Source organism: Drosophila obscura, unplaced genomic scaffold, assembly GCF_018151105.1.
Source record: "Drosophila obscura isolate BZ-5 IFL unplaced genomic scaffold, ASM1815110v1 contig_186, whole genome shotgun sequence".
Lineage (NCBI taxonomy): Eukaryota > Metazoa > Arthropoda > Insecta > Diptera > Drosophilidae > Drosophila > Drosophila obscura.
This window is the reverse complement of record NW_024542774.1, coordinates 609346-636638: the sequence shown is the minus strand read 5'-3', so window position 1 is coordinate 636638 and position 27293 is coordinate 609346. Positions and strand designations below refer to the sequence as shown.

The window sequence follows — 27293 nt, the reverse complement described above, 5'->3', positions numbered from 1 at the left end:
AAAGCTTCCCCCCCAAGTACTCGCAATCGTACTCGCACTCGATTCATACGAAAGAGTCTAGAACACAAACTTGCTCTCGTTCGCTCTTTGAATCCCTCTCTCTCTCTCTTTCACTCTGTCTCTCTATCTGTCTGTCTCTTTGTATGGGGGCTTTCGAAATGCCGGCTACTTGCTATCAAGGTGTATCAATACACGGTGGGGCCATTGCCAGAGAGCACCTTGCTGTTACATTCACATTTGGCAGCAGCTTCAATCTGTGTCGAGCTGAGAGAGAGGGGCAATTTCTCACCTCACATACACCAATGCACCTTGCTTGCCACCTTCGTCACATTCGGCACTTGTTTACCTGCCTTCGGCTCATTAAGCTCGTGCTGGATCTCTCTCTCTCTCTGCCTCTGCCGATCTCTCGATTTGCGTTCTCTTTTGCGGCAGAGATCGTGCTGAGCCCCCATCAACTGGCTGGGGCTGCTGGCTTCAGTCGCCTCTCAGACGTGACCGCGACCGCTTATTGCCGATCCACAAAAAAACGAAACTGCGTCGCGTTCGAGCCTAGTAAACAGCCCACAAGCAGCAACCAACGAACTGGCCAGCGCCCATCTGCCAACAACCCAACACCCCACTGAAGAGGATTCCGGATTCCATCCTCCACGAAAACCCAGACTCCCCCCCAAAACAACAACAACAACGATCAAAAGGTGGCTTTTAGTGGCAATCCCAGTGATTCGAACCGACCATCGGCACGTCCATTCAACTGCTCTCGGAGTCGACAACAACCCACACAAATCGACGATTTTGTGCGCATTGCAAATAAGCAAAAGCAAAAGCTAAATCAAAAACTCAAATACAAATACAACAAATACGAATACGAATCGTGATAAATGTTCGCTTAAATTGTGCAAACGTTATTCGATGTATTGTTTTCGGCCAAAGACCATTTCGGTATCGACTAATTAATATTTGACGTGCATCCGCATACTCCGAAAACAAAGCACACACAGGAAACTCCGCGACACCGACGACACCTGGCAAGTGAAACACTTTTGTGTGCCCATCTAACGAGCTGTTCATACATCATCGCCATTATAATTGGACAGCAGCGAGAATAAACAACCCCTCCCCCAGCCACAGTACGAACGACCTAGCTGCTGCCACCCCACTACAAATAAATAAGTAATTAGAACTGCAAAAAAAAAAAACACACACATATACATATATGCGGAATGCTGTTTTGAGGTGAGTCGAAGCGACACTACAGTAGAACAGCCCTAAAACACAGCCACCCTCTAACGCAGTAGATGCTTTGTACTCAAACTCCGATAACCAACTGAGTTGCAGCAACTCCGGAACCAGCGATAATAACCCTTACCTTACCTGACCTTCCCTTCCCTTGCCTTCCACACCACCCTGCAAAACTCTTCCCTACTAAATCTGGCTAAAACTAAAGCTCTATGCTGATTCTACTCTATATGCTGCCTTGAATAATTCAGACTCGTAATCCCAAGTCCCAAATCTCAGATCTAAGCTTTTATGAGCCTCGGAATAATAAAGCTGAGGCTGTCCCAGTTACACACTTGCCCATGTGGGTGGATGTGTCAGTGTGTGTGTGTGTGTAAGTGTGCCATATATAGGATGGAGCCAACAACCAGCAAACAGCCAACAGCCAACGCACTAACGAAAGTCAAGACACGACCATGAGTCAGTCAGATCGCATAGAAGTTCTGCTGGCCTGGCCTGGCCTGGCACTCCACTCGTAAACCAAAAACCCATTTCGTTTCGCCTGATCTGGGCAACGCAACCTTTCGCCCGATCTGGTTAATTGGAAGTCATTTGGGGGGGTTCAACGAATCGAAGAAGATTCGCGATGAAGAAGAGCCAGCCGACCCGACCCGACCGCAAATATCGTCTACTTTCTTTTGGTATTTCTCCTCTGCCAGCTCAAAACATTAATATGAAAAAATATACTTAATGATCAGTCGGTCGGTCGGTCGGTCGGTCGGTCGGAGCTTTGAATGTGGATGCAAATTAATAACCAATTCTAATGTTAATCAAAGCTCAACTCTGTTCGGCTGATGTAGAGCTGAAAGAGCGCTGAAAGGCCGCTGAAATGCGTTCGTCTATAATTGTTTGGGGCGGAAATGGAAATAGAATTTTGAAGGTCTCTCTCCGTCTCCACTGAACAGAAAGCAAACATTTTTCAATGATGACTTCAATGTTGAGTGAAAGTTTTCGATGCTCTTCGAATATCTGACATATCGTTTACATATTCCACAATCTTAGCCATCTATATATACGCATTATATATATATATGTGTGTGTGTGTGTTCTTATTGGGCGATCCTAAGTTCTTGTGAATTAGCATTGCAAATATTTCGATAGAAAAACTTTAGCATTTACATTAGTCTGGGTTTTAATGCGATTAGATATTTGAAATTTATTGTTTTTCTGTTGTGTTCTTCTTTTTTTTTTCCGAATATACATAAGTAATTGGCCACAGAATCGGCACATTTGAATTCTGGCTCAAAGTTATTTGTTATTTGTGCGGATTTTGGTTAATTATAAAACAAAAAACAGAAACCTTATCGCCAGGTAGTTGCTGCTCATTCTAAATTCATTTCAAAGTTGACATATTCACGACGATCAGGCGAAACCGAAGCTTTGCAGAAGGTTCGCCAATCTGCAATATGGTGACCTGAGCACACTGGGGTCAATCTCTTATTGTTGGTTTTATGGAAGATGGATTTATGGATCCAGAAAACTGCTTTTTGTTCAACTTATTCTAATTAATATTGATATTAATGTAGATCTTGTATTGTGTGCGTGGGAGATGTTTTATTGCTGCAAAGATTTGACCAACTTTAACCTTGAGTTTCAATGCCACTGCCAATGCCAATGACGTCAGATGTGTATCTGTAGCTGTACATAAAATACGAGAATATATACATATATACAGAAATATGTATCTGAATGTGTGGCTGTGTTGGGTGTCTTGATAAACACCTCGTTTTGTGCTGCTGCTGGCTGCATCTTTCAGAACTGCTGCTGGGTGCTGTCCTCGGCCTCATCCTCGTTCTGGTTCTCGTTTTCGTTTTCGTGAGCCTCTTCAAATGCCGGACCAAATTAACTCGACTCCTCATTAAAGTCGAAAAATTCGAAAGTTTCGACCGCCATCGTCTGGAAATAAACGTCAATTTAAACGAAAAACCCCCCTCCCTTCCCGCCAACACACAGGAGGCAGGAGGTTTGTTTAAAAACAAAAAAAAAGCAAAACAAAAAAAAAACAGCCACAAAAAAATTGAAAATTCTCAAAAAAAAAAGCTGCTTTGGTTGATGTGGCCAAAAAAGGTCTACAGCCTTGCCATGTATGCAGTCAGTCCTACGGCTTGTCTCATTTTTGTCTCGTTGCCCCCTCCGTACGTACAATACATCCATGAACATCCAGCCATACGGGTATTACGAGGCACATATATTGTCTTTCTGGGCTGCCGTTTTTGGTGTGCGCATGCGTCAAGGATGATTTGTATTTGTGCATAAGGCGAATGCTGTTTTTCGATTTTTGATTTTCGGTTTTCTGTTTTTGTTTTATTTTATTTTAAATTAAATTTTTGTTTTTGATTTAATTTCGCGCAGGGTAGAGCTTCCTGCTTTGAGTCAGTGCCCGGCATTTAGCACTTTACACCTACAACGCGACTTTAACAATTAGTCACAGGCCACATCAAAGGCCAGGCACCGCCCGCTCAAAGCTTTTTGAGTGTTTCATTCTTAGAACTAATGCAGCTATTTGCTAAGCTCAAACACAAACACAAACCTCTGAGTAGTGCTCGAATGGTTGGGGTATGGCTTTGCCCCACTCCCAGATGGATTTGCTCTTCCACTGAAATATTTGCTTTGGTAGTTGCAATCCCCCCTGCCACACACATCCATATTTTAGATGGCGCCTTTCCGTCTGTTCCCATTTCATTGCATGACTTTCGGACCAGAGCTCCAATCACTTCCCAGTCGTTCGGTTCGTTCCACACCCATTGCGGCGATGTGGTGCTCCCTGGTGACCTTAACCAACCAAGCCAAGCCGCAGCATGGCCTGGCTGGATGGATGAATCGACGGAAGGTGCGTGGCTCATCGAACCACATTCACTTTGGCGCTGCCATCGGCATCGTGCAGCTTTAATTGCCCAGGGGGGTTCAACAGCCAAACAAAAGCTGAATAAATTCAAAATATAAAATACGAAATACGAACAAAAATTAAATCAATGTCTGTCAAATGGCGCAATCGGCCTGAAAGCACCTGAAAAACGTTGATCGTCCGGCGAACCGAACCGATCCGAGCCGAGCCGATCGATTGGTCCGGCTGATTGTTTAACTGTTGACTTAAGCGGTAGTGTTAACAAATTATTTGATTTGGTCGCATTTCATTTAAAAAGCAAAAAACATTTGCCCAGCTTGAGGCTGGTCGAGTGGCATTGGGGAGGACTGGCCTCTCGTCGCGGTCGCTCTCGATGTCTCGCCGGAAGTTGGAGCGCGGGAATCGAATTGAACGGTAAACGGCATACGACACTCCATAGAGCTGAGCTGCTGCGGAAGTACTTGGATCTCAATTGGGTTTTTATTTCTACAAACCATAGCACCGCCCCTCCCCACTCCCCACCACAGCGCCGCCTTCCCCGCCTTCCATTCATAGCAAATCGACGGCAATTGACACGCTCGTTTGGCTTAATTTTGATCGTGTGTTTGTGTGTGTGTGTGTGTGTGTTTGGGGTCTGGGTCTGGGTCTCTGGGGTTCGTTCGTTGTGTTGGGTGACCTTTCTGGGGGATATCAAGTGTCGCTACGCAGGTGCAATCCGACGCCCTGGGAACAGGTAGTAAGTTCAGGGCAGTTTTCGGTAAAGCTGCAAAGCTGGAAGATCTCCCCCGCGCTCTTTCTCTCTCTCTTTCGTTCTGTGAACAATAATATAGCTCCAAAATATAAAAACTTTGGGTTCCTCCTTTCTTGACCGAAAATGAAGTCATTAAATTGATGTATTGGTTGATAATTTCGCCGCTTTGGGGCACACCGCGTCTCTTTCTAGGCCAATTACAAATTTCGTAGAACTGTTTGCCGCTCTGGGGCATGGGGCGTGGGCTGTTTGTTGTTCGTTCATCATGATATCATTGGCCCAAGCGACATTGCTACATGCACATAAATTATCTGCTCGACAAACAAAACAAAAACGAAGCAAACTGAACCCATTTGGCTGAAATGTTAATGAGACTCGATTTGTGGTCTACGATGATGGGTCGTCGTCGTCGTCGTTGTTGTCATTGGAGTCGCAGTCTCATTGTCGCCTTATCACGTACTGGTCGCGGCCCCATCTGAAGTGTTTTATTCAAAGCATTATAAGATTTGTAACGCTTTCATCATGTAATAAGCCCAACGCCCCGCATTGAATCTTTTTTGCATTACTCAATGGGATATAAATATATATATATATATAAGGGCAGTGTCGAAAGCGTACTTTGTATGCCCCATGCCCCACTCCGACAAGTTTTGCGACTTTTGTTTCGCGGTCAACAACATTTCGGGGGCAATTGAAATCGAATGAAATTCAACTTTTTGGTAAACAGCAGCAATGATCAATGAACCAGGAGGGGGATCTGCTTTTAGGTGGGGAGTATACAAAGCAACGATTGAATGGCCAAATCGGTGTTCTGTCAATCAATTGGGAGTCGAAGTGGATGATAACTCTGATGCCTGATGGCGATCAATTAACTGAAATTTGCATAAATTAGTATTTGGCTACCGCTAGCCGGAAGATTGGCTGGCATTAATTATTCCCGGCAGCAGCAGCAGCATCAGCATCAGCGACAATGGCCACCAAAAACACACAAATAGATAGACAGATGGAAAAAGTGAAACTCTCCCCTACCGGTGCTGGTGCTGGTTGCTGGTGCTGTTTGTGTCTTATGCAAGGCGGAAGATGGAAGATGGCGCATGCACCGCACCATTGATTATGACATGCACTACAGACCCAAAGAAGGTAACCAGCCAACCAGCCAGTCAGCCATCCAGCCACTGGCGAAGGAAAACATTCAGCAGCATCGCACAGCATCGCGTGCAAAGTCGCCCTTTTCCCCACTCAACGAGAGATGAGGAGGAGGTGGATGCCTCCTTCTGGCCTCCAAAACATTCGTTTTCTTTGGCTCTTTTTTGGGGAGGGGAGGTGATTGAGCAGAGCTGGGGGATGTGATGGAATGAGCGGATGGCAGCGGATCACAGCGGATGAGAGTGAAGCGGCGCAGAGAGCTGACCTTTGCCACCGCGCTTGAGACGACGTTGCCGGAAACCTTTGGACGTTGCCTGCTGCCTATATTGATTTCCCAAGAAAGGCCTGTGCCTCTTCGTGTTTTTGTGGATTCTTTTTGCACAACTCAAGTCGCGGCTCAATAATTGCGCACAATTGTCGATAAATTAAATCGATAACAAGCGCAGAATGGAGCAGAAAAGAAGAAGTGGGAGAATGTGAACTTGCAGATGAGTACCACGTACACCCTATATATCGTATATATATATATCGTATATGGGGAGGGAATGGCGCTAAGCGACTGGCACGCGAAAGCAGCTAGAGATGATAGATAAATAAATAAAGAGGTGCCTGAAGTATCTTTCACGTGGATAATAATTACATGCCCATTAATCTACACTCATAAGCGTACACATGACTTTGTTTTGCATCTCGTTTTGGGTATCGGGCAATGATCGGGCTCCAGATCTCCAGATCTTAAGTGGATTTTTTGTTGACTTTTTGATCGATCGATCGATGTAAACTCTCTACTGTCTGTACAATCGATGTTGTGGTGTGTGTGTGTGTGTGTCGGCGTATCTAATTGATTTTCGCACAGGTTTAAAGTCGCCCAGCCTGCAGCTATGACATGCCCACCCCCCACCACCCCTTAGGCAGCACTCTTACCTCTCGCTCTGGATCTGGATTATAATCCACTGATCCATACACTCCCCGACCGAAGCGACCGCTAATTATGAGGAGTTTTGGAAAAAGTGAAATCTTTTCCATGGTTCACAACAATTTGCCCAGCGGCCCGGCGGACTCAAGCGGCGAAGAGCAGATAGATTAATCATGCAAAAAAAAAAAATTCTCGCACGATGGAGAGAAGATAGAAATTTATTCACATTTTCCGCCATGTGGCTGGCAACTACCGACGGACAGCACTTGCCACCCTTGGTGGCAAAAGTTGCCATGTAATGCCACAAAGATTAACCTTCTAACACACATAATAAACCGCGTCCAAGTCTGTGTCTGTCTCTGTGTCTGTGGCTGAGTCTGAGTCTGAGACGACACACAAAGGGAAGCTTCCTCTAAGCGGCAGAGATACAGATACAGATACACAGTGTATACAGTGTACAGTTTAGGTGGCTAACAAAGCGTGAAAACGACGGCAGTGCATCACACAGAAGCGATGACAAACAATGTGACCGCTGGCCAGAAAGCGAAGCTTTGCGTGTGATGTGAGGGGGGTTTGGAGGGGGCTAACAGAACCCCACACTCCAGCAGATGAATCATATTTGGTTTTTCATTTGGTATTCCCATCATTCTATTAAAGTTTTCATGCATTCAATAGCCGAACAGACTCTCAGACTCTCAAACCCCTGGGGCGATCTCGATCTCGATCGACGCCTCTGTACGACGCATGTGAGTGGGCGCTGGCCACAGCGGAGAGAACAGAGAACAGAGAACTCGTCATCGTCATCGTCCATTGTTGTCATCATCTTAACAAATGCTACACGTTCATAGTGGATACGTTCCGAGTGGATTTCGATGGCTCTAAATGGGAGTAGCAATTACTAATTTCCTTAGTAAAGCGCACGATCGCGCGCACAAGGGGAATTTAGTTGTAAGAATTGACAATATGCCCCACCAAACACGTCACTCCCCCTTTTCCCCTTTCCCTCTCTCTCTATCACTCTCTCTCCTTGCCTGTCTGCAGCTTCAACTCACCAGAGACCTCGCGCATTCGCATTCTTAGTGGGCCCCCAGACTCTATACCGATCCCCATACCCATCCCGTTTTTCTTGCCAAAGACAGCGCCGGCGCGTTCTTTGGCTGTCCAGACCTGTCCACTGTCTGGGGCATTGAGCGGCTGCGACTGCGGCTGCGGCGGCATTCACATTCACTCACAGATGCCTGAGCATAGATATCGAAATGCAATTAAGTATTTGCCAAAGTCGAAGACGCGAACGAGCGCCACCAACAAAGCGGCTACTCCGCTTCGTACCGAACCAAACCGAACCGAACCGCTCGCTAAAGCACGCATGGAAAAATGTGCGCTAGACAAGGTCCAGCAAGTCCAACAGTCCATCCAGCCACATTGATTCCCAACTCCAGAGGGAGCTGTAGCTGGAGCAGCAGGAGCTGTAGCTGTAGCTTCAGCTGGAGCAACGGAGCTGATCTTTGCATAACTTGGCTTGGACTTTGTATGGCCACAGGGCTTGGCCATACTTACAAATTGGACTACACCTTCATTTTCACTTCTATACCAAAAGGCCGCACTCGTCCGTCTCACTCAGAGCACTGCACTGAGCGAAAAGTTGTGGTAGTAGCAAACAAAATTCTCCTCCAGGAATACATTTGAAGCGAGCAAAGGGAGATGGAAGATTCCTTCTACTACTCCACTCTCTTTATCTTCCCATGGCGGATATATACAATATCCGATATCCGTTGATGTTCCCAGTGGATATTAAATGCTGCATTCTGCTGAATGAAATATCAGTCACATCTTTCAAGCTGAGATTATAGTTCCAATAACTATCGATGCTTATGTATGTATATCTATCTATGGGGCAGATTCTCTGCTTCTTAGCTTTGGGTTGCTGCTGTTGCTGGCATTTTCTTTCAGTGCACGGCTCGTTCTCCCTTGACTTGATGCGGAGCCCCAGACCCCCAGAGGTCAGAGCGGCGGCAACCGCTGGGAACACACGCAAAGTGGGCAACCGGCGAGACGTTTGTTTGCTTTGCTTCTGCCTCTGCCTCTGCCTGTGCCTCGAATTGCGGCGCACTTTTGGTTTCACTTGACACGGCCGGCCACATGGCTGTTGGCTGTTGGCTATACGGAGTACGGATTGGGGTTGGGTTCTGGGGCTCTGAGGTCTGGGTGCCCTGCCTATCATTACCGCAGTGTTAAAGTTCAAGTTCAGAATGATTATTGTGTTCTTTGTGGGCTCCCCCCGCTCGTTCGCTCCGTGATAAAGGGGGGAGGTGTCTTTTGAGTCATTTTATGGCTAAATTGTTTACTCTGCGCACTAATCTAATCCCATTTTCATTCCCATTCCCATGTACGTACCATGTATGTAATTTGTATAATTTCAAGTAATTCTACACGAAATTAGCCAAACAAATGCAAATGCGAGAGCCAGAGGGAGAGGGAGAGGAAGGGACTGTGAATGAACGAATGAAATTAGAATAAAATTGCACTTGAGTGAGACATTGTGTGTCTAGACTTTTTAGTTTAATTGAAAGAAACACACACACACAAAGACACAAACCGAGTGCTCCAACTGCGGGTACAACTCCAACAACTTCAACTGCATCTCTGACGCTGACGCTGACTTTGACTGCGACTCCAAGGTCCGCGAAGCGATACAAATTTTATGTTTATTACACCTTAATAATGCGTGTTTACAAACAAATCACGTTCATGGCGCAATCAACGCTCAGCAATCGGCATCAGGAATCAGACATCGGCATCTGCCAAGTCTGCAGCTCCAGTCCCCCAGCTTCAGCTTCAGCTTCAGCCTCACGTTGAGCTTCCCATCAAAGTCAGGGCGCACGCATGCGCACTCAAATTATATGGTAAAGGATTTTTATTGGCAGCTTGCAGCGCTTTTTAAACCCCCACTCCCCACCCCACCCCATCAATGGCACGGCATGGAGCACTGGCCGAGGAGCTGAGGAACCAGCCTGGCACTGTGTCCATCGGTGCCCATGATCAGGCAGACGTTGTTGATGCCATTGATGTCTAGCCGGGGCGATTGTGCTTGTTAGAGCGGAAAGGCCTGCGAGTAGTCTGAGCCTGGCTTTGGGCTCTCCCTCTCTGTGCGAGTAAGTAAGCCAGTAAGTGAATGACCAAGCCACCAAGCGACCAAGCTGTCTGCTCTGCTCTGGTCTGGTCTCCTTTTCTATGGCTGTCCCAGTGCCTGTCCAGGTGCCATAATAGACATGCATTTTGCACACATTATTGCGCTTCCCAGAGCTATGCAAGGAGAGAGCCCAAAGCATCATGCGTCGTCCTGCCATCTCTGAAGGGTATACAAGATTTGCCATTCCCTAGTCCAGTCTCGTCTCGTTTCGCAGTCTGTGCATGTGTGCGTCTGTGCCTGGGTGGTGGTGGGTGTGCGTGTCTCTTCTGGGGGATCTATTCGTGGCCATACGGGGACTGCGGGGGGAGTCCGAAGTTCCTCCTCGGGCATAGGGCATTGTTTAAATAGAGTTTTGTGTGCGCTCTCGTATTCAAATATGAATATTATCGCATTTGCTTAATCGCAATCAATATTTCTACAGTTTTCTCCACTCCACTCCACTCCACTCCTCGGGGCATGCTCGTGCACTCTGGAAAACTCACCTGGCGAGTGAGTCCTATACTTCGTCTCTGTCTTCTCCTTCTCCTTCTCCTTCGCACTGCTCTGATCTGCTCTGCTGTGGTCTGTTCTTTGGTCCCCCTCCCCGCTCGTGTGACAATGGCAAATCGAATTTGAATCTCGTATGCAGCACCAAGCGCCCTCATCGTGTGTCTATTTTTGTAATTGTCTGAGAAAAATAAACAAAAAGAACAAAAATAATAAAATAAATAAATAAAAGCCCGATTCGATTGGGGGCCCCACTCCCGAAACTGAGGGATCAGTCAGAGTGGGAATCAGAATCAGAAACGGAATAAGAATACGAATACGAATTGATTGGCAATTATTCTTTTGACTGCTGTCATGTTGGTACCCCTTAAGGGGGCAAGGTATGCACAATATTCACAGACAGATGAAATTAATAAATGTGACAAGAGTGGAACTCTATCGGTGTCAAAAATAAGGGGTGCGAATACTTAAGGCACTGTAGAATATAATTTATAATGTTTGGGCAACGATTCTTAGAGAAATCCTAAAGGGTATAAAGCCCTTCTTATTCTAATACCCTTTTCTGTTTTTCTCTCTCCTCTTGATTAACAAATTAAATTGCAATAACACTTTCTCTTGCCAAGCGGACACGTACATAAAACAGATCTAAAACCCAACAAAAAATGCAAATAAATAATACAAATAAAAGCCAGACTAAAACTAAAACCAAACCAACCACAAGAAATGAAGTGAAGTGGAGTGAAGGAGAGTGAAGGAGAGCGTGTAACAAGTCTAACAGCGAGCTGCGATCTTAACTCGAGCTGGATAATAAAAACGATAATCAGATAATCACACAACAATTAACAAAACCCAAAAACAACAACAACAACAGCGAAAACCCCCCTCCCCACACCACCAACGAAGAATAGAGTTTTATATGTATATTTTTGAGAATTGTTTCTTCTTGCAGCTGAAAACCATTTAAATTGCCCTGCTTAAATGGAAAATGCGAAAAGCAGTTCAAGCAGTTCGATGAGACTGTCACACAAAGCGTTCACTTAGGGTTTCAAATTCTTCCCGATAGAGAAGATACCCCCCCAAACAGGAGAGAGAATAACAAAGACAGAACAAAAAGCAGAAACAAAGAGACGGAGACGGAGAAGGAGAAGGAGAGAGAGAGAGAACAAATACACAACTTGAGAGGAATCAACTATAATCCATTAAGATGCAACAACAGCTATCTGGAGCAGCAGCAACAACAAATGGTGGACCACGCGTCAGCTTCAACCGGGATGTGCACGTGAAGCGGATAGGTCAGTGTGTGTGTGTGTGCTGTGTGTGTGTTGTGTGTGTGTGTATGTTGATAAGGAAACCATCTCCCTCGCAAAAGCGTAACCCCAATTGCCAGTAAATAACTAACACGCGCATCATCAAAAAAAAAAAAAAAAAAATAGAAAATAAACCACCAACCAGCAACACGAACCTCCTCCTCTCTCTCTCTAATGATACTCTAAGCAAAAAACCAGCCAAAGAAATCTCATCAATAACGATCCAAACAACAGCAAAAAATTACTAACAAAGTGGCATCCAACATGTACATACATACATGCATACATACATACATATGTATACATACATATGTATGTATTTACCAGCTAACTATCTGTTTGTGTACCCTTTCCAAAAAAAGGGTATTTGCGATTATTTGGAGTGCCGGAGTCCATTAATTACAATTGAGTACGTGCATCAGTGCATCCTTCGTTCTGCTGTGATTGAATTTAGTTATCGAAACTATTGATTGATCTTTGAGGGTATCTACAGCTTCGTATACGTATATGTTGTAGCGCCCCTACTGTTCTTTGTGTAGTGTGTAGCCCAATTTTGGTCAATCAATGACGCAGGCTTGCAGCCCACACAAGGCACCGAATCCACTCCACCTCGCGCTCAACGTACGTCCACTACCCCCCCTCGCTCCACCACCACCAACCACCCCACGAATGCAACTCATTTACTTGGTCAGTCAGTCAGTCAGTCAGTCAGCCAGCCAGTGAGTAGTTGTTCTATGTTGAATGGATGGATGGATGGCCCCAGAGGCTTTCCATCTTCGCTTGCATAACATTGAGAAACTCTTGAAGTTTTCCTTGTGCAAAAAAAAAAACACAACAAGCTAAAAAAATCATAAGGTTTTCCTCCATATGGAAAGAAAGAAAAACAAAAAGAAACCTCGTGCTGGTAGTGGGCGAATAAAGCCAGAACGAATGCCAAAAGCGATAAAAATAATAACAATAACAAAAGCCGCCCCTCAACAATAAAAATGTAGTTTACCTTGAGAATAATCATCACACACTCACACTCACACAGATACACTCGCAGTCACACTCGCACTCACACTCACCTCACTCCAAGACAAAGTAGAGAGCGCCCCCCATCCAGCCCTACCACCATATATAACTATTTAATATAAGTTGATATTTTATAAGGCATTACGAGTCAGAGAGCTAGCAGCAGAGATCAGAGAGCCAGCAGCAGCAGCAGCAGTCAGCTGCAGTATCATTTTGCACATCTCTCAGTCGGAGGCAGAAGGAGACATGCGACGGACAACAGTGGACGCCAGAGACAGACCCAGAGCAAGAGCAAGACCACAAGAGCCACTGCATCTGTCTCCCCCCAGCGTCACTTGGCTGCGACTATATTATTATTGTTATGATTATGTCTGGCAGCAGCGACAGCAACGACATGGGATTTATTTCATAGCTGGCTGCAATTTATGGCAACTGTCGTCGTGATCTTGCTAAGGGGAATGGAGAAATTAAAAATTGATTATGACAAAACCTGCACAAATGTTAATTACTTAGACTGCCAGAGAGTCTCAACCATTCACCTTTCCCATCTGTTTGACTGTCTGTCTGTCTATCTGTCTGCCTATCTGTGTGCCTTTCTGGGGTCCGTACCCCCCAATTTTAGTATGTGCTGCCATTGGCCATACGGAATACTCGTACTCGTACTCACTCTCTAGCTGGCTGGCATTTCCTTATGGATTTCCATTGCTAATTAACCATACTCGTAAGTCCTTATGGCTTTGCTGCAAAGTGTCTGATGTTCGGTTTCTGGCCAAAATGGTTATGGACCAGATTTTTCACGTTGCGCAATGCGCAATGCGCAGCCTTAAATGCCTGCCATTTCGGTTTGCCCCCGCGAGAGTTAATTGACTTGACGTTAACGAATTTAATTGCAATTTCTGGATTTGTTTAGTTAAATGGCAGCGCAGTCCGCCAGCCGAGGTCGGCCCAAAAACTGTAGCAAAGATTGCGGCAATCTGCCGGCATTCAATTGCTTCAGATTCTGTCTGATTTCTGTCGGGGTCTTAGCCCTCGTTATGTCGTTCTACAAATGATATCAAATTGGTTTTAATTAGCCGTTTAATTGGAGTTGCAGCTCAGCTACTGTTTTGGGTAAATATATTTAATTTGGGGGGGTCGCCAATCTGTGTGGGAAGACCCTCAATAGGTGCCTAGGAGTAACCTTCATTTAATGGGGGGAACTCCTCTGCCTAAGCAGACTGCAGTAGCTACAGCGTTTCGTTTCCTTTTCGTTTGTTTAGGGGTGAGAGATCTACATATGTATCTTTTTTTTGTATCTTTTTTAACACTGGTAGATTACTGGTAGATCTCTCTTGTCCAACCCATGGGATATGTGAATTGTTTCTGTATTTATATTTCTTTTTTTTGTGTACCTCTGTCACAAGCGTTTAGCTTAATTGAATGCCTCAACTTGTAAACGAATGTCAGTCTCTCTCTTTCTTTGCTATTTTAGCATGCAAATTAAAGCAATTATGTGTAAAGCACATATTTAATGATGATTTAATTTTGACGCAACAAAGTAGCAAAGCAGCAAACCAGAAAATGATGGAAACTAAAAACAGAAGAAGGAAAATTATTCGCCCGCTGGGCACATAAGGCACAAGGTAGCATTTTTCACTACACTCCACACTCCACACTCCACTCCACTCCGCTCCACTCCAGACCACTCAGCACACAAGTTAACATGTGAATTTACGGCTAAATTACAGTGCAGTCAAAAGTCAAAGTTGTTGACTGTAAAATGAGAGAAATAAACTGAAAGACGACTAATTTGAGGCTGCTCGGCTGCCTGGTACAGGCAAGCCTCGATTATGCGCACAGCTTCAACCTTGCGAAGCGACAAATTTGGCTAAAACAAGTCTCGGTTTGGTTCGGGGTCTCTCTGATGCCAGCTGCTGGATGGGTAAATGCACTTTGGCAAGTTGCAAGTTTTCTTGAAGGCGGACAATGCTGTTTTTCCCCTCCTTAATTCGTACTTGAAATTATGCCAATCTGGAGACGTCCTTACAGACAGAGACCTTCTGTCTCGTTCAGCCTTGTAGCAGGTGTCGTATGGGTGTGTGTGTGTGTGTGTATCTGAGTAGCTGAGATGTCGATGACATAATTTTCATGGGCGATTAAAAAAGCGTTAAGCGAGAACAAGTCCACACAGCGTTACTTCATGTAGAAGCGTGGGCTTTGTAGGAGGACAGTTTCTGGTTCAGTCACAGCTACAGCTACAGCTTCAGGGGCTACAGGCGCAAGTACAGTTGCCACAGTTGCGTAATAGTTGCTCTCACCATTTCTCCGTATGCCACAATATTTCCTCTCTATTATGTGGCAGCTGTACAGCGAGCGAGTGAGCGCGCCTGCCTGCGCTTTAATGAGATCATACACATTTAATTAATTAATTTAATTAGGCAAAGAGCAAGTCATTATTATGAGATTTGCTACATTTCCTACTCTCGCTCGATTCACTGCCACTCCACGCAGCTCCACACAGCTCAGCTCAGCTCCACATTTGATTTGCCCGAGTGCGAACTTTGTCAAAGAGTCTGTCGACTGCTCTGTCTTGGCTGGCTTGTTTTTCTGTCTTTCTGTCTGCTCTTGCTCGTGCCATCTTTGGGGCCTGGGAAGGCTACTATTAAAATGCCATTTATGCTTTTTTATTAATACAGCATTTGCATACACAATTTGTTTTTTATTTTCACATTAAACTCGCATCTGTTTGCGCTGTGCTGTGTGCTCTGCCCCAGAGCAGACTTAATTAATAAGTTGCTCAGCTTTTGGCTTTTGGCTTGCCTGCCCACAAATTTCGCACTATTTTCTGGCTCTGTCTCTGGCTCTATTTCTGGCTCTGTCTCTGACTGTGGCTCTGTCTCTGACTGTGGCTCTGTGTTGGCTTTTGGCCGGAATGACATTGGCGTAGGCAGTCAGTCAGTTAGTCAGTCAGTCGCTTGCTGCTCGCTTGCTTTCAGATATTGCTTTCAGTCTCTGGCTGAAACTGATATTGGACGCAGTCGGGTTCTCAGCCTGAATTGGCATTGGCCGTACGTACTATTTGTATAGCGTGCCCTCCCCCCTCGAGCGAGTTTGTGTGTGCCCCATGGAACATTAAGAATTCTGTTTAAATTTCGGGTAAATGGAGTTGTCGATCAATTCACCGAATCAATCCACAGATCAACTTCAGTTGTCGCAAAAACAAACAACAACAAAAAAAAAAAACAGGGAGAAAACGTAAATTGCAGACGATTGCGTCATTTGTTTATCGAAATGTGTATTGAAATGAGTCGCAGATTATTTTTAGAGCTCTTTAACTCTGTTTATTTCGTTGTATGTTTTGTGTGTGTTTTTTTTGTTGACAGCTTCGCGCTCGCCCGCTCACTCGCTCCCTCGAGACGAGGGAGAAACGAGTTTGTCGCCAGAGTCTTTTGTTTTGCCTCCGTTCTTGGGGCGAAAGTTCCCTGCCCCATTCACGCACACCATGCTGGAAATCCATGCTGGAATGGGGCAGCCAGCAATTTTAATTGGGTTTCAGTTTGGAGTCTGCACTCGAAGCTGCATCGACAGGGGGCAGGCGGTGGTAGAGATCATGTCAATGCAACACGCCCATTTGCATACTTGGGGCGCTGCTGACTCAAGGACGCGGCGCCGCTTTTGATGTGATTAGGTGGAGAGGACAGAGCGACAGACAGGGGCAGACGATTAGCAGCGAAGAGCATTAAATTATTTTCCATACAGAAAATAAATGCGGCCTGTCGCAGAGCTCTAGATAAAACAGAGCCACGGCCCAGGCCCAGGCCACAGGCCAAGGCATCGACCAGCGCGGCATCGGATCGGATCGGATGTTGCCTCTTAAACGAAATCGAAAGTGCGCTCGCGGTTAATTGAAATACCCCATGGCAACCCAGGGGCAGATCTTTAGCATGCCACAGAGACGAGACCAGACCAGACCAGACCCATTCTTAGACCCAAAGCTAGACCAGTAGCAGGGGCAGGGGCAGGGGCAGGCGCAGAATGCGGGTGAATTCCCATTTAGCAGACGTTCGACTCGACCTTATCTTGTCACTGACATGGCCAGCAGCCGCAGCAGCAGCAGCAGCAGCAGGGGATAAAGCATTTTTGCCAGCTAAAACGTTTTGCTATCTTTTGAAAGGCGCTTAAAGGGCAGGGGGCTGCTGTGTGTCTTTGTGGTTGTGGTTACTCTTAATGAAGCGAAGTTGAGGTCGTCGCATCATCATCTTCATCATTGACAGACAATTACCTGCCCGCCGTTGTATCATTAAACTAAGGCAAAACCATCGACAAACAGGACCAGGCATAAACCCTACCCCTCCTCCCCTAACCAAAAAAAAAAAAACATACAACACCACTTGTGGCAAGTGAAAGTCGTGCCACAAAAGCGCAGATTTCATTATTTATATATGAGTTTTGAGTTGATTTTTGTTGGTTTTACTTACGTACCATTTCTGTTCAAAGTTGGTCAGTGTGATTTCTGTGGCATGCGGCAGAGTGCGGCAGAGTGGAGGCTCACCTTGGCTATCACGACACACAAATTACGTGCAACCAGAGCCCGAAACCGGAACCGAAGTGCCACAGGCACCCGTGGAGGGGGCAGGGGGCAGGGCAGACAGCAGTTGGGGCGACCAGTTGGGAGAAAAGTGGATCAGATATTTTATCGCAAAACTTTTCCAAAATCGGCAGCGAAAAGCGCACAGAAAAACAAAAACAAAAACAAAAGATCGGCAGGCAATGGAATGATCAGGATCATTGGGCAGCTATAGCTGACCGCACGCCCGCCCGCCCCCTGGGAGCTGGCGATGGCATACCATTAAGTGGATCAATGATTAGATTAATGAATGGCTTTCAGCGCCTTTGCCTTTGCCTTTCCCACTTGGTTGGTAATCAATCAACTGCATCAGCAGCAGCAGCAACAGTCTCTCATTGTTGCAGAATCTGTGGGAAACGACTTTACGGTTAACCGACATTGAATTTAGTTTTAGTTTTAGTCTCAGATTCAGCTACAAGCTACGTAGCTACGCAGCTATGCTGTCGCTTAGTGCGAATTTATGTTTTCCTGTGGAAAAGACAAAAAAGAAGCCAACAGAAAACGCCCCCAGCTCAAAATGGAATGAGCATGCGATGCGATGTGTGCTGCCTCCTCGACAAAACGAAACCTTGTAAACATCATGATCGCATCATGGTGCTGTCCATGCCACCGCCCCTGCCCCTGCTGCTTGCCATGCTGCAGCGTGGCAACATTTCACCTTGACACATATATTGCCCGACAGACAGCTGATTGCAAAGTGATGAAGAGGTGCCACCACATATGTACATATGTATGTAGTACTCGCATGTAGTTGGAGCACTGGGGAATGGACTGTGTGGAGTGTGGAATGCCTTTGGCTTATCCACTCCCAGCATTCCCATGCCCACTTCCTACCTCCCACCTCCGTACTCCGTACTTCTCGTATTAAAATTCCTTCTTTTTTTTTTTGTGCCACTGCTACTCGTATCTCTCGCCCCTGCTGTTCTCTAGTTCTTTTCAGTTTTCAATCCCATTTGGCCTAAACCAATTTGGCACACGACACGCCCAGCTCTGTCATTATTCATTGTTGTTTGAGTTTCGATTAGACATCGGTGTCACTTTTGCCATTTGGCTGCCACGAATCGAGGCGAATGTGGGAGCGGTTCCAGCTCAAGCTCAGCGATTTGCGAGCTGCCCATAAATGTGACAGGTTGTGCAGGTGAATGGTCAAGCACAGGCAGAGACCTGGGGACCTGGGCACCTGGAGACTGCCAGCCAGAGAGACTGGAATCTAGAGACAAGGTCAGAACCCTTACGGGTTGGGTGGGGGCTGGGGGGGTTCTGCTATTCTCTGTACTGAAAGAAATGGGATTCCTCATCATCTCATTGGGATCTAAAAAAGGTTCAACAAGAAGGCTAACTGCCAGAGACGAAACGAGACGAGATCACGCATCTTGGCCAGAAAAAAAATCTAGTTTTGCTCGTTCTGTGGCACGTTTTTCTTTTCTCTTTGCTGTTTCATTTCTGTTTTGTTTTGCGTTGTTTTGTTGTTTTTGCTGCTGTTGTTTTCGGCGTATTAAATAATAATGATTATGAAAAAGTGAGGAAGTGGGAAGAATCTTTATGAGAAGATGCTCGTACATTCCCTCAACAGAACAGAACAGAATACACAAGACTGTAGACTGAAGACTGATAGATCAACGGGCAGCAGTGGGACTGCGCAGAAGAATCCTCTTCAATGCCCCATTAGCGCTTACAGCGCCCCGATTACAGAGTAAGCGTTCCACACATCACAGCCTCAGCATCAGCCACAGCCACAGACAGCCACAGCCACATCAGATCACATCATAGACCTACGGATCCAAGAGACCGACAGACCGACAAGCTGCTGCTGCTGCTGCTGCTGCAGACGTGGGCCACATTCATTGTTAGACTTGCGCGATCTGACGCGTCTCTGACTGAATTGGCCGAGTGGACGGACCGTGGACTGTGGGACAGGTTTGCCTTATTTAGCAGCCAGCTGTGGCCAATTCACACTTGTGGCTTAAGCTCTGGCGGCTGTTTGCTGCCAACTGCTGTGGCAGATATTACATCATCGCCTGCCCTGGCCTGGCTGCCCTGGCCTGGCTAATGTGCTAATTTGTCATTACAACTAGTTCGAGGAACTATGTACGTGTAAGCCCCATGCTAATCCCCCCACCCTGACGCTCCTCTCTTGCAGGCAAACATCCCAGCGAATACGAGTCCAGCCAAGGGCCGAGCTACCATCAGCTGCCGCCGGACATTGATCCAGCGGACATCAGGAAGGAGGCAGCTCTGGTCATCGCCCAGGCGGGCAGGCATCACAGCAAGGCGGCGGCGAACGGCGACAGGGACAATATATCCAATTTTAGGAACAAACAGAAGCGCCAGAGTGACGCCCAGCGGTTCCATTCGCTGCCGACGCGCAAGAAGAAGGGCAAGCCGGTGGCCAGAAGTGCCAGCGACGCCTCCAGCAAGAAGCCAGCGAGCAAACGGCCCTCGATCTTTGGCCTCTTCAGCCGGAAGAGCGACTCGAATGTCAGCCAGCTGGAGCGGGATCCGCGCTTCGAGGACGTCGGCGCCAGGCGTCTAGTGCGCAGCAAAAGTGATGTGGGTGGTCGGACGCAGCCCGACAGCAGAGTAACCAAGAGGCCAGAGGCAGCAACTGGCAGTGCCACAGCCCCAGGCACAGGCACAGGCGCAGGCACAGGCAGCGCCTCCAAGCAGCAGCTGAGTCCCATCATTGAGCAGGCCCAGAGGGAGGAGTTCTTCGAGAAGGATTACTTCAGGGAGCGCGAGAGACGCAAGTCGGACGCGGTCACACTGCGGGAGAAGGATGAGTCGGGACTGAGCGAACTGCTGACCCGCAGCCGCTCCCAGGTGGAACCAGACGCCTCCCTGCTGAAAAGGGAGCACCCAGCAGCAGCAGCAGCAGCAGCAGCTGCCCCAACAGGAGGCAACTCCTCCATATCGGCGGGCATACGCGACCGCATCGATACCCTGAAGGCCAAGTCCAACGAGAACATGCACAGCTCCCAGCAGCCGGCCGAGCGGCTGCCCCTCACCAAGGGACGCACCGTGGACGGCCTGGTGAAGCGTCTCTCCATGGAGCGCTTCTCCCCGCAGCCCTACATCAGTCAGCCGGGCTTCTCCTACATTCGGCCCAACGAGGGCATCACCTACGCCCAGCTGGACCACAGTCCGCTGGACGAGACACGCCAGCGGTCGCCTCTGGGCCGGGACATGCGCTCCCCGCAGCGGGAGTTCGCACCAGCCAGGCCACCGCGGGCCAACGACAGGCCGCCACAGCACAGTCCCGGACAGGGCAGCTACTCCCCGACCTCCAACGGGGGAGCACCGCTGCCCACTCGAGCGAGCCACTCGCATTCCCATTCCCATTCGCCCTCGCCCTGGCAGCAGCTCAGCCCGCGCAATCTCAGCGACGAGGACGAGGGCCTGGGCTATGAGCCGCGCAAGGTCTACTACGAGGAGGAGTACCCGCCCAGGCGGCCCGAGCCGCCCATTGTGCCCGTGATACGCAGCGTCAGTCCCGCGCCGTATCTGGACGAGCTGGGCTACAGGAGGGCCCAGCTGGAGACGCGCATACTCACCCGTCGCTTCGGGGAGGGAGCCGCCACCCTGGAGCGCCACAACAGAGTGGAGCAGCAGCCAGAGAGGGAGAGGGAACGGGATAGGGAGAGGGACAGGGATCGAGGACGTGTCTACCTGAGTCCCGAGAGAGATGAAGAGCGCTTCCAGCGTCTGGCAGTGCGGCCAACGGAGTTGTCCCACGAGTATCCACAGCAGCAGGAGCGCTCCCAGGTGGACGGCACTCTGCCCAAGATGGAGAAGACGTCGCGGTATCGCCACACAAAGTACTACGACGACGGCCATGGCGGCGTCAAGGAGACCTATGTGCGGGAGACGCAAAGGGACGGACAGATCCGAGAGTCGCGACACCGCGAACGGATTGGGGAACGCGAACGCGACTACAACTCGGCGGACAGGCTGGAGCACGAACCGAAGAGCCTCGACTCGCAGCTGACGGGCACCGATCTGTACCGATCCTCGCCAGAGCTGCGCCCCAACCAGCAGCAGCAGCAGCAGCAGCAGCCGCAGCCGCAGCAGTCGTCGCATCAGCCGCAGGACTATTGGCAGAGCAGCCTCAAGCGGGACAAGCTGCAGCAGCGGAGCTTCGACAAGGGCGATTCGGGCATTGAGAATGACTTCCGCAAGGAGTCCTTCAATGGGGATCTAACCACAAGGTGAGTGAGTGCTGAGGGGGAGACTTTGGCTCTCTGTTTTTGCTATCCTTAGATGTGTTTCCTATTTGCAGGTGGCGCAAACGCACAGCCCTCGACGACATGCGAGCCTGCGAGTCGTTTCTGCGCAAGGAGCGCCGTGACAGCGCCCAGCAGCGCCAACTGCAACGGCAGGCCATCATCCCAGCACGTCTGAGGCGGGAGAACAGCTACGTGTACAGGGAGCGCTCCATCGACGATGGCTCCCACTTTGATCCGCATCTGGACAAGTATCCGGTGGCCACCAGCACTCTGCGTCGACGCGAGCAGCACTCCCAGTCCCAGTCCCAATCCCACTCTCAGTCGCAGTCTCGCGAGGATTCCAGCACGCTGAAGCGCAACAAGAAGCTGGGGGGCTTCGAGAAGGTCAAGCAGCTGTTCACGGGCGCTGCAAGTGGCAGTCAGGGCGGCAGCGGACGCAGCAGTGGCAGCAACGTTTCCAGTGGCAAGAAGGAGCGCCTCAGCAATGGCAACAGCAACAGCAGCACCTTGAGTCGCCGCGACAAGGAGAAGCAGAAGGAAAGGGAGAAGGAGAGGGAGAGGGAGCGCTATATGGTCAGAGAGGAGGAGATGCGTTCGCGCTATCGTGAGCATCAGGCCCTAGCCGAGGAGAACTCACGCGAACCAAAGGTGAGTAGTACCCGAGGTACCCCTCTAGACCCCGCCCCCCCTAACCCACTCCCTTTTGGGTTGTCTAATGCCCAATTGATGGCGCCACAAACAGAGCAAAGAGAGGGTTCATTCACCCACGGATACCCTAATAGCCAAGACCCTAACCAGACGATCATTTGCTCTTGGCCGACTATTATTAATTTCGAATTAATCAAGACTTGCGTCGATGCTGGCTCGCCTCTCCCTGCCCCTCCTCGCCGCTGTTCGGGCTATTTGTTCTGCTTTGTCTTTGTCCACTTCCTGCTCAAGTCGTTGGGGGCATCAATGGGCATCGTTCAGGCCGGGTGGGCGTCGCCTGGCTGTTGTTGTACGCAGCCGAAAAAGGTGGCAGGCCAAGACGACAAGACGACAAGACGTCACGTCCACTTAGAGGCACATCTTGGGCTGGGATTGGTGTAGCGTATGGAATAGCGCACCTAATCAAAACAGTCAAGACCATAAAGAAATACTCGACTCTGGGACTCTGAGAGGGGGGAAGAGAGAGGCAGGCAGTGACAGTGACAGCGACAGCGACTGTGCTTAAATAATAAACGACAACTGGCCAAATAGAGATTGCAAACGAAACGAAAAACGTTAACACGAAACTATTCAGGCGACGAGGCGTCGTATAAATATTTCAAGCCAGAACAAAAGCGTCAAGAGAGTGGGGCTTTAAGCCAGAGATGGAGATGCAGATGCAGGGAAGGGAGGGGATGAGCTGAGAGCTGAGAGGCAGACCTAGAAGTAGAAGTAGAAGCAGGGCCCACGCAGCAGCTGCTGTCAGTCTGGCATTCAGTCAGTCAGTCAGTCAGTTTGTCCGTCTGTCACTTGCTCGCAAATTAAGAAAGCTGACAGCGAAACGACAAACAGAACGTGGGGCGAACGAGGCGTGGCAGAGGGGGGCTAAGACTTGCACCCCGAATTCGATTCGGATTCCAAAACGATTTGAGCTACTGTCGAGGTGTTTGCTTGTCCATATTGCACAACATGCAACATGCAACTTGCCACTGCTGCCACTGCGTGCTGCAAGCTAATTTGCAATGCTTGAGCGCATTTGTTGGCCAAGTCTAAGAGCGGCTAAGAGGATGTTGCCACTTTTCTGCCACGTTCTGCCGGATGTGCCATGTGGGGGCGGCTTGGCTCAGCTCGGTTCGGTTCGGACCATTCCCATACCGGTAACAAAAAAATGCGCACACAATCGATGCCCAAATCTAAGAGTGTGGCATGCCTCAATCCTGCAGGAGCACACGCACACTTTGTCCATGGTTCGTGCCCCACACAACACACAACACACACACACACACGAAAAGGTGTGGTCGGCCGCCTCTGACCGTTGTCAAAAATTATGTTTGCGTGTGAGAGATCGAAGTGGAATGGAGGAAGAGGATGGAGAGAGAGAGTACGATGGAGATGGAGGATGGAAAAGCTGGATGCCCGAATACTGCGGGGGCAGCGATTGGTGGTAAATATATGCCCCAATCTCTGGGACAATGCGTTGCCATTATTCATGGAGCGCGCTTCCCCCATTCCCATTCCCCCACCCATTCGAATGCTCGCTCATAAAAACATGCCGCCCGAAGTGTTCCAAAGAAATCGTTAAGTGCCATGCCCCTGCCATTCATTCCCCAAAAGATTCTACATGCCGAAAAAAGAAACCACGAACAGAACAAATTTGTGTCAATAATTCTGTTTGATAATTTATGGGCCCCCAACCGCCCCTCTCTCGCTCCATCACATAATCAGCATGGGCCATAAACTATATTCAAGCATCGATCGTCGTTTGTCGATCGTCGATCGCTGGTTCCTGGGTTTTATTTTATTTTATTTAAATATTTGATTATTTAGTGGGTGCTGCGACATTCCATTCCATTCCATTCGATATTCTAGTGGGTGGGGGGGCAATCGAAGCAGAATGAAAACCTTTATCCAATATCCATTGCGGCCTTAACCAATCACTCGACCAGGCCACAGCCACAGCCTCAGCTTCAGCCACCCCCTTCGCTACACTGTCTCTATCTGTCTCTGTCTGTCTGCCTGCCTGCCTGCCTGCCTAATACAGTTTCAACCACAAGTGGGCCAAAGTTTCATTGGGCCGGCCAAAAACAGTGTGCCGACTGTCGACTGTCGACGCGCATTCACAAAAGGCAAAACAAGTTTATTTGTAGCTCAGAGCTCAGGCTGTGTGTGTTGTGTGTGTGTGTGCTGCGGCTCGTGCAAAGGCCACCTGCCCCACATAGGCCACAACCTGTTGCAAGTGACGTAAACCTTTGACCCGAAAGCGAAAGCGAATACAACACATACATACATGTACATAAATCCCTTTCTGCTAATCCCCCAAACAGACTATCGATATCTCGATGCGACGCCGACTGTCCACGCCCAAAGCCAGTCCCCTGCTGCTGAAGCGCAGTCCGGCGGACAAGCCGCCCAAGAAACTGCCACAGAAGGCCAAGGAGGCCAAGGAGGCGTCGCCAGTGAAGGTGGAGAAGACGAGCTGGTTCAAGTCACTGGATCGACGGGCCAAGAGCAGTCCCAAGGAGGTGAGCTAGATACATAATCACTTTAGATGGAGCAGCTCCAGGTACCAAGCTCTACCCCCTTCCATGTTTCCCCTAGCTGAATGTGTCTGTCAATGGACACAGTGAGAATAGCTCCAGCCTGAAGCGCAGCAAACGGAATGCAACGGCGGCACCGGCCAAGAATCTGCGCTTCTTTGGCGACACCGATCTGGACTCCAATCCGCCCACCATCTCCAAGGCCAGCAGCATGCCCAGGTATGCCACGGTAGCTCCCATTGGCCAGGGGCACAACTAAACGATCTCGCATCCAATCCACAGAAGTCGTCCGTCTTTGGGCCAGTCGAAGCACTCGCAGAGTGCCTATAATCTGGACAGGAGTCCGCCGCCACCCTCGCGGGACTATCGGCACACGCTCTCGGGCCAGTCGCAGGGCGGTCTCCCATCAGCAGTGGGCAGTCGCCAGCGTGCCAGCTCCATGCAGCATCTGGACAATGGCAGCGATGAGGTGGATTTCCGCAAGCGGCGGCATTACTCGCGCTCCCGCGAACTGCACGACATCTCGGAGAGCGGCTCGGAGCCGGAGCCGGCGGAGCGACACAAGCGCAGCTCCACGCAGCGGGCCATGTCGCTGGAGAGATCGGCAGCGGATGGGCAGCGGAGTCAGCGCTTCGAGGATCGTCCGCTGACGGGTCCACCGAAGCCCGCACGCAGTGCTGAGCGGCGGGGACTGCTCTCCAGCCTGGGCCAGGAAAATGTCGGCTACGGCAGGTAAGTGTCCTTGGTGAGAGACAGAGAGAGAGAGAGAGAGTGGAACTAAGTAAGAACTTCTTTTGCAGGGATCGCTACCCGGCCGAGAGCTCGGGCACCGAGGGCGAGTCGAGTCTTCACAGCCAGCGGAGCGTCGTCTATCTGCATGCCACCACAGTGGGCGACATCCCACAGCCATACAACCTGCGCCGTCGCTCCGAGTCGCGCGAGGATCTGCGCAAGGGTGGCACAGGAACAGGAGCAGGAGCCGCCAAGCAGCAGCAGCAGCCACCACCCCTCCAGCCCATGACGCGCACCGTTTCCAGATCCGTCTCGATGCTGGCCCCCTGGAAGCCCAAGCACATCAGCGAGGGCTACGAGATCAACTATTCGCAGGAGCAGAACAAGCGGGTGAGTGTCCAGTGCCTTCCCCATTTGGGTCTCAGCATCTTATGGCCCGCTCCTCCATTCTTTGCAGATGTCCACACTGCCACGTAAACCGCCGCCGCACAATGGAGCCACCAGTGCCAGCACCTTGAGTCGCCTGGGCCGCAAGAATGAGACGTCGACGCCGTCGCGTCGCTACCACATGGACAGCCTCGATCGCCCGCCTCCGCCACGGTCCGTGCTCTCTGCATCGAATTTACGGAGCGCCAAGACAAAGTGAGCGCCGAACTGCTCCACTGCCTCCGGTGCTCTGTCCCGCTCCACCCTGTCCCTGTCCCTGCCCCGAGCTAACCACGCCCATCGTAATCCTTAATTCGAATCCGACGTAGACGTATTTCTAATCACTTGCAGCATCCGTGGCATCCCAGAGATGGGAGAAGGAGATGATGATGATCATGATGATGATGTGTGAGGGGCTATTGGAGATGAGATGATGGGGAGCCGTTTGCCGTTTGCTTAGTCTGTAAGAATTCTTTAACCCTTGTTGCAATTCTCGTCATATTTTTTAAATGTGAAATGTAAAATGTAATCGTATTCATATTCGTATTCGTATTCCAGTAATAATTATACATTAATAAAAATACCAGAATTTAACTTAAACGAACTGCACGCCCAGTGTCGGAATACAATTCGAACCCAGTGTAATTGGCATTTACTTTCCACCCGATTTAATCTACATTTACATATCTAAGCAGCAATGCTACACTACACTACACACTCGTTACATGTATTTTACACAAAAACCCCTGGACACAATTGCTCTAAAACTGTGCTGCTTAGTCAAGTTACCAACCCCGCACACAACACGGCCAGTGGCTCTCGAACGGGCGAGCGATTGAATTTGGTTTTGGTTTTGGTTTGGATTTAGAAGGAGAATGCATCTGTTGTGATGCATCACGGCCATTGCAGTGGCCATGACCACTCGCTCGTTCGCGCCTTCCGCCTGCAGCATTCAACAGGAGGGGCAACAAGGAGTTGTTGCAAAAAAAAAACTCAACATAAATTATTTTTCACGCAGCTAATAAATTATTCGCAGTCACTCAACACTCAACAAACAGCCAACAGCCATCATCCCAACGAAAAACACATTTCCTCCGGCACGCTTTTGCAACTTTCAGCCACTGCAGACGTCGCTTCGTCCCTGCATGCCCC

General features: G+C 48.9%; 1 protein-coding gene across 1 annotated transcript; it reads left to right on the top strand.

Annotated features, from left to right (window-relative positions):
* Positions 1–472: 472 nt before the first annotated feature.
* LOC111075626 lies at positions 473–26715 on the top strand. The gene is made up of 9 exons (XM_022369056.2): positions 473–1233; positions 11559–11901; positions 19677–21741; positions 21813–22407; positions 24771–24968; positions 25045–25202; positions 25266–25715; positions 25784–26105; positions 26173–26715. Exons 2-9 carry the CDS (start codon positions 11814–11816, stop codon positions 26359–26361), a joined length of 4065 nt encoding a protein of 1354 aa, XP_022224748.2. The 5' UTR covers positions 473–1233; positions 11559–11813; the 3' UTR covers positions 26362–26715.
* The last annotated feature ends 578 nt before the right edge of the window (positions 26716–27293 follow it).

Coding starts and splice junctions, on each gene's coding strand:
- LOC111075626 (XM_022369056.2), top strand. CDS start 11,814: ATGCAACAACAGCTATCTGGAGCAGCAGCAACAACAAATGGTGGACCA. Junction 25,203..25,265: donor AAGGCCAGCAGCATGCCCAG/GTATGCCACGGT, acceptor TCCAATCCACAG/AAGTCGTCCGTCTTTGGGCC. Junction 26,106..26,172: donor CGCAGGAGCAGAACAAGCGG/GTGAGTGTCCAG, acceptor CATTCTTTGCAG/ATGTCCACACTGCCACGTAA.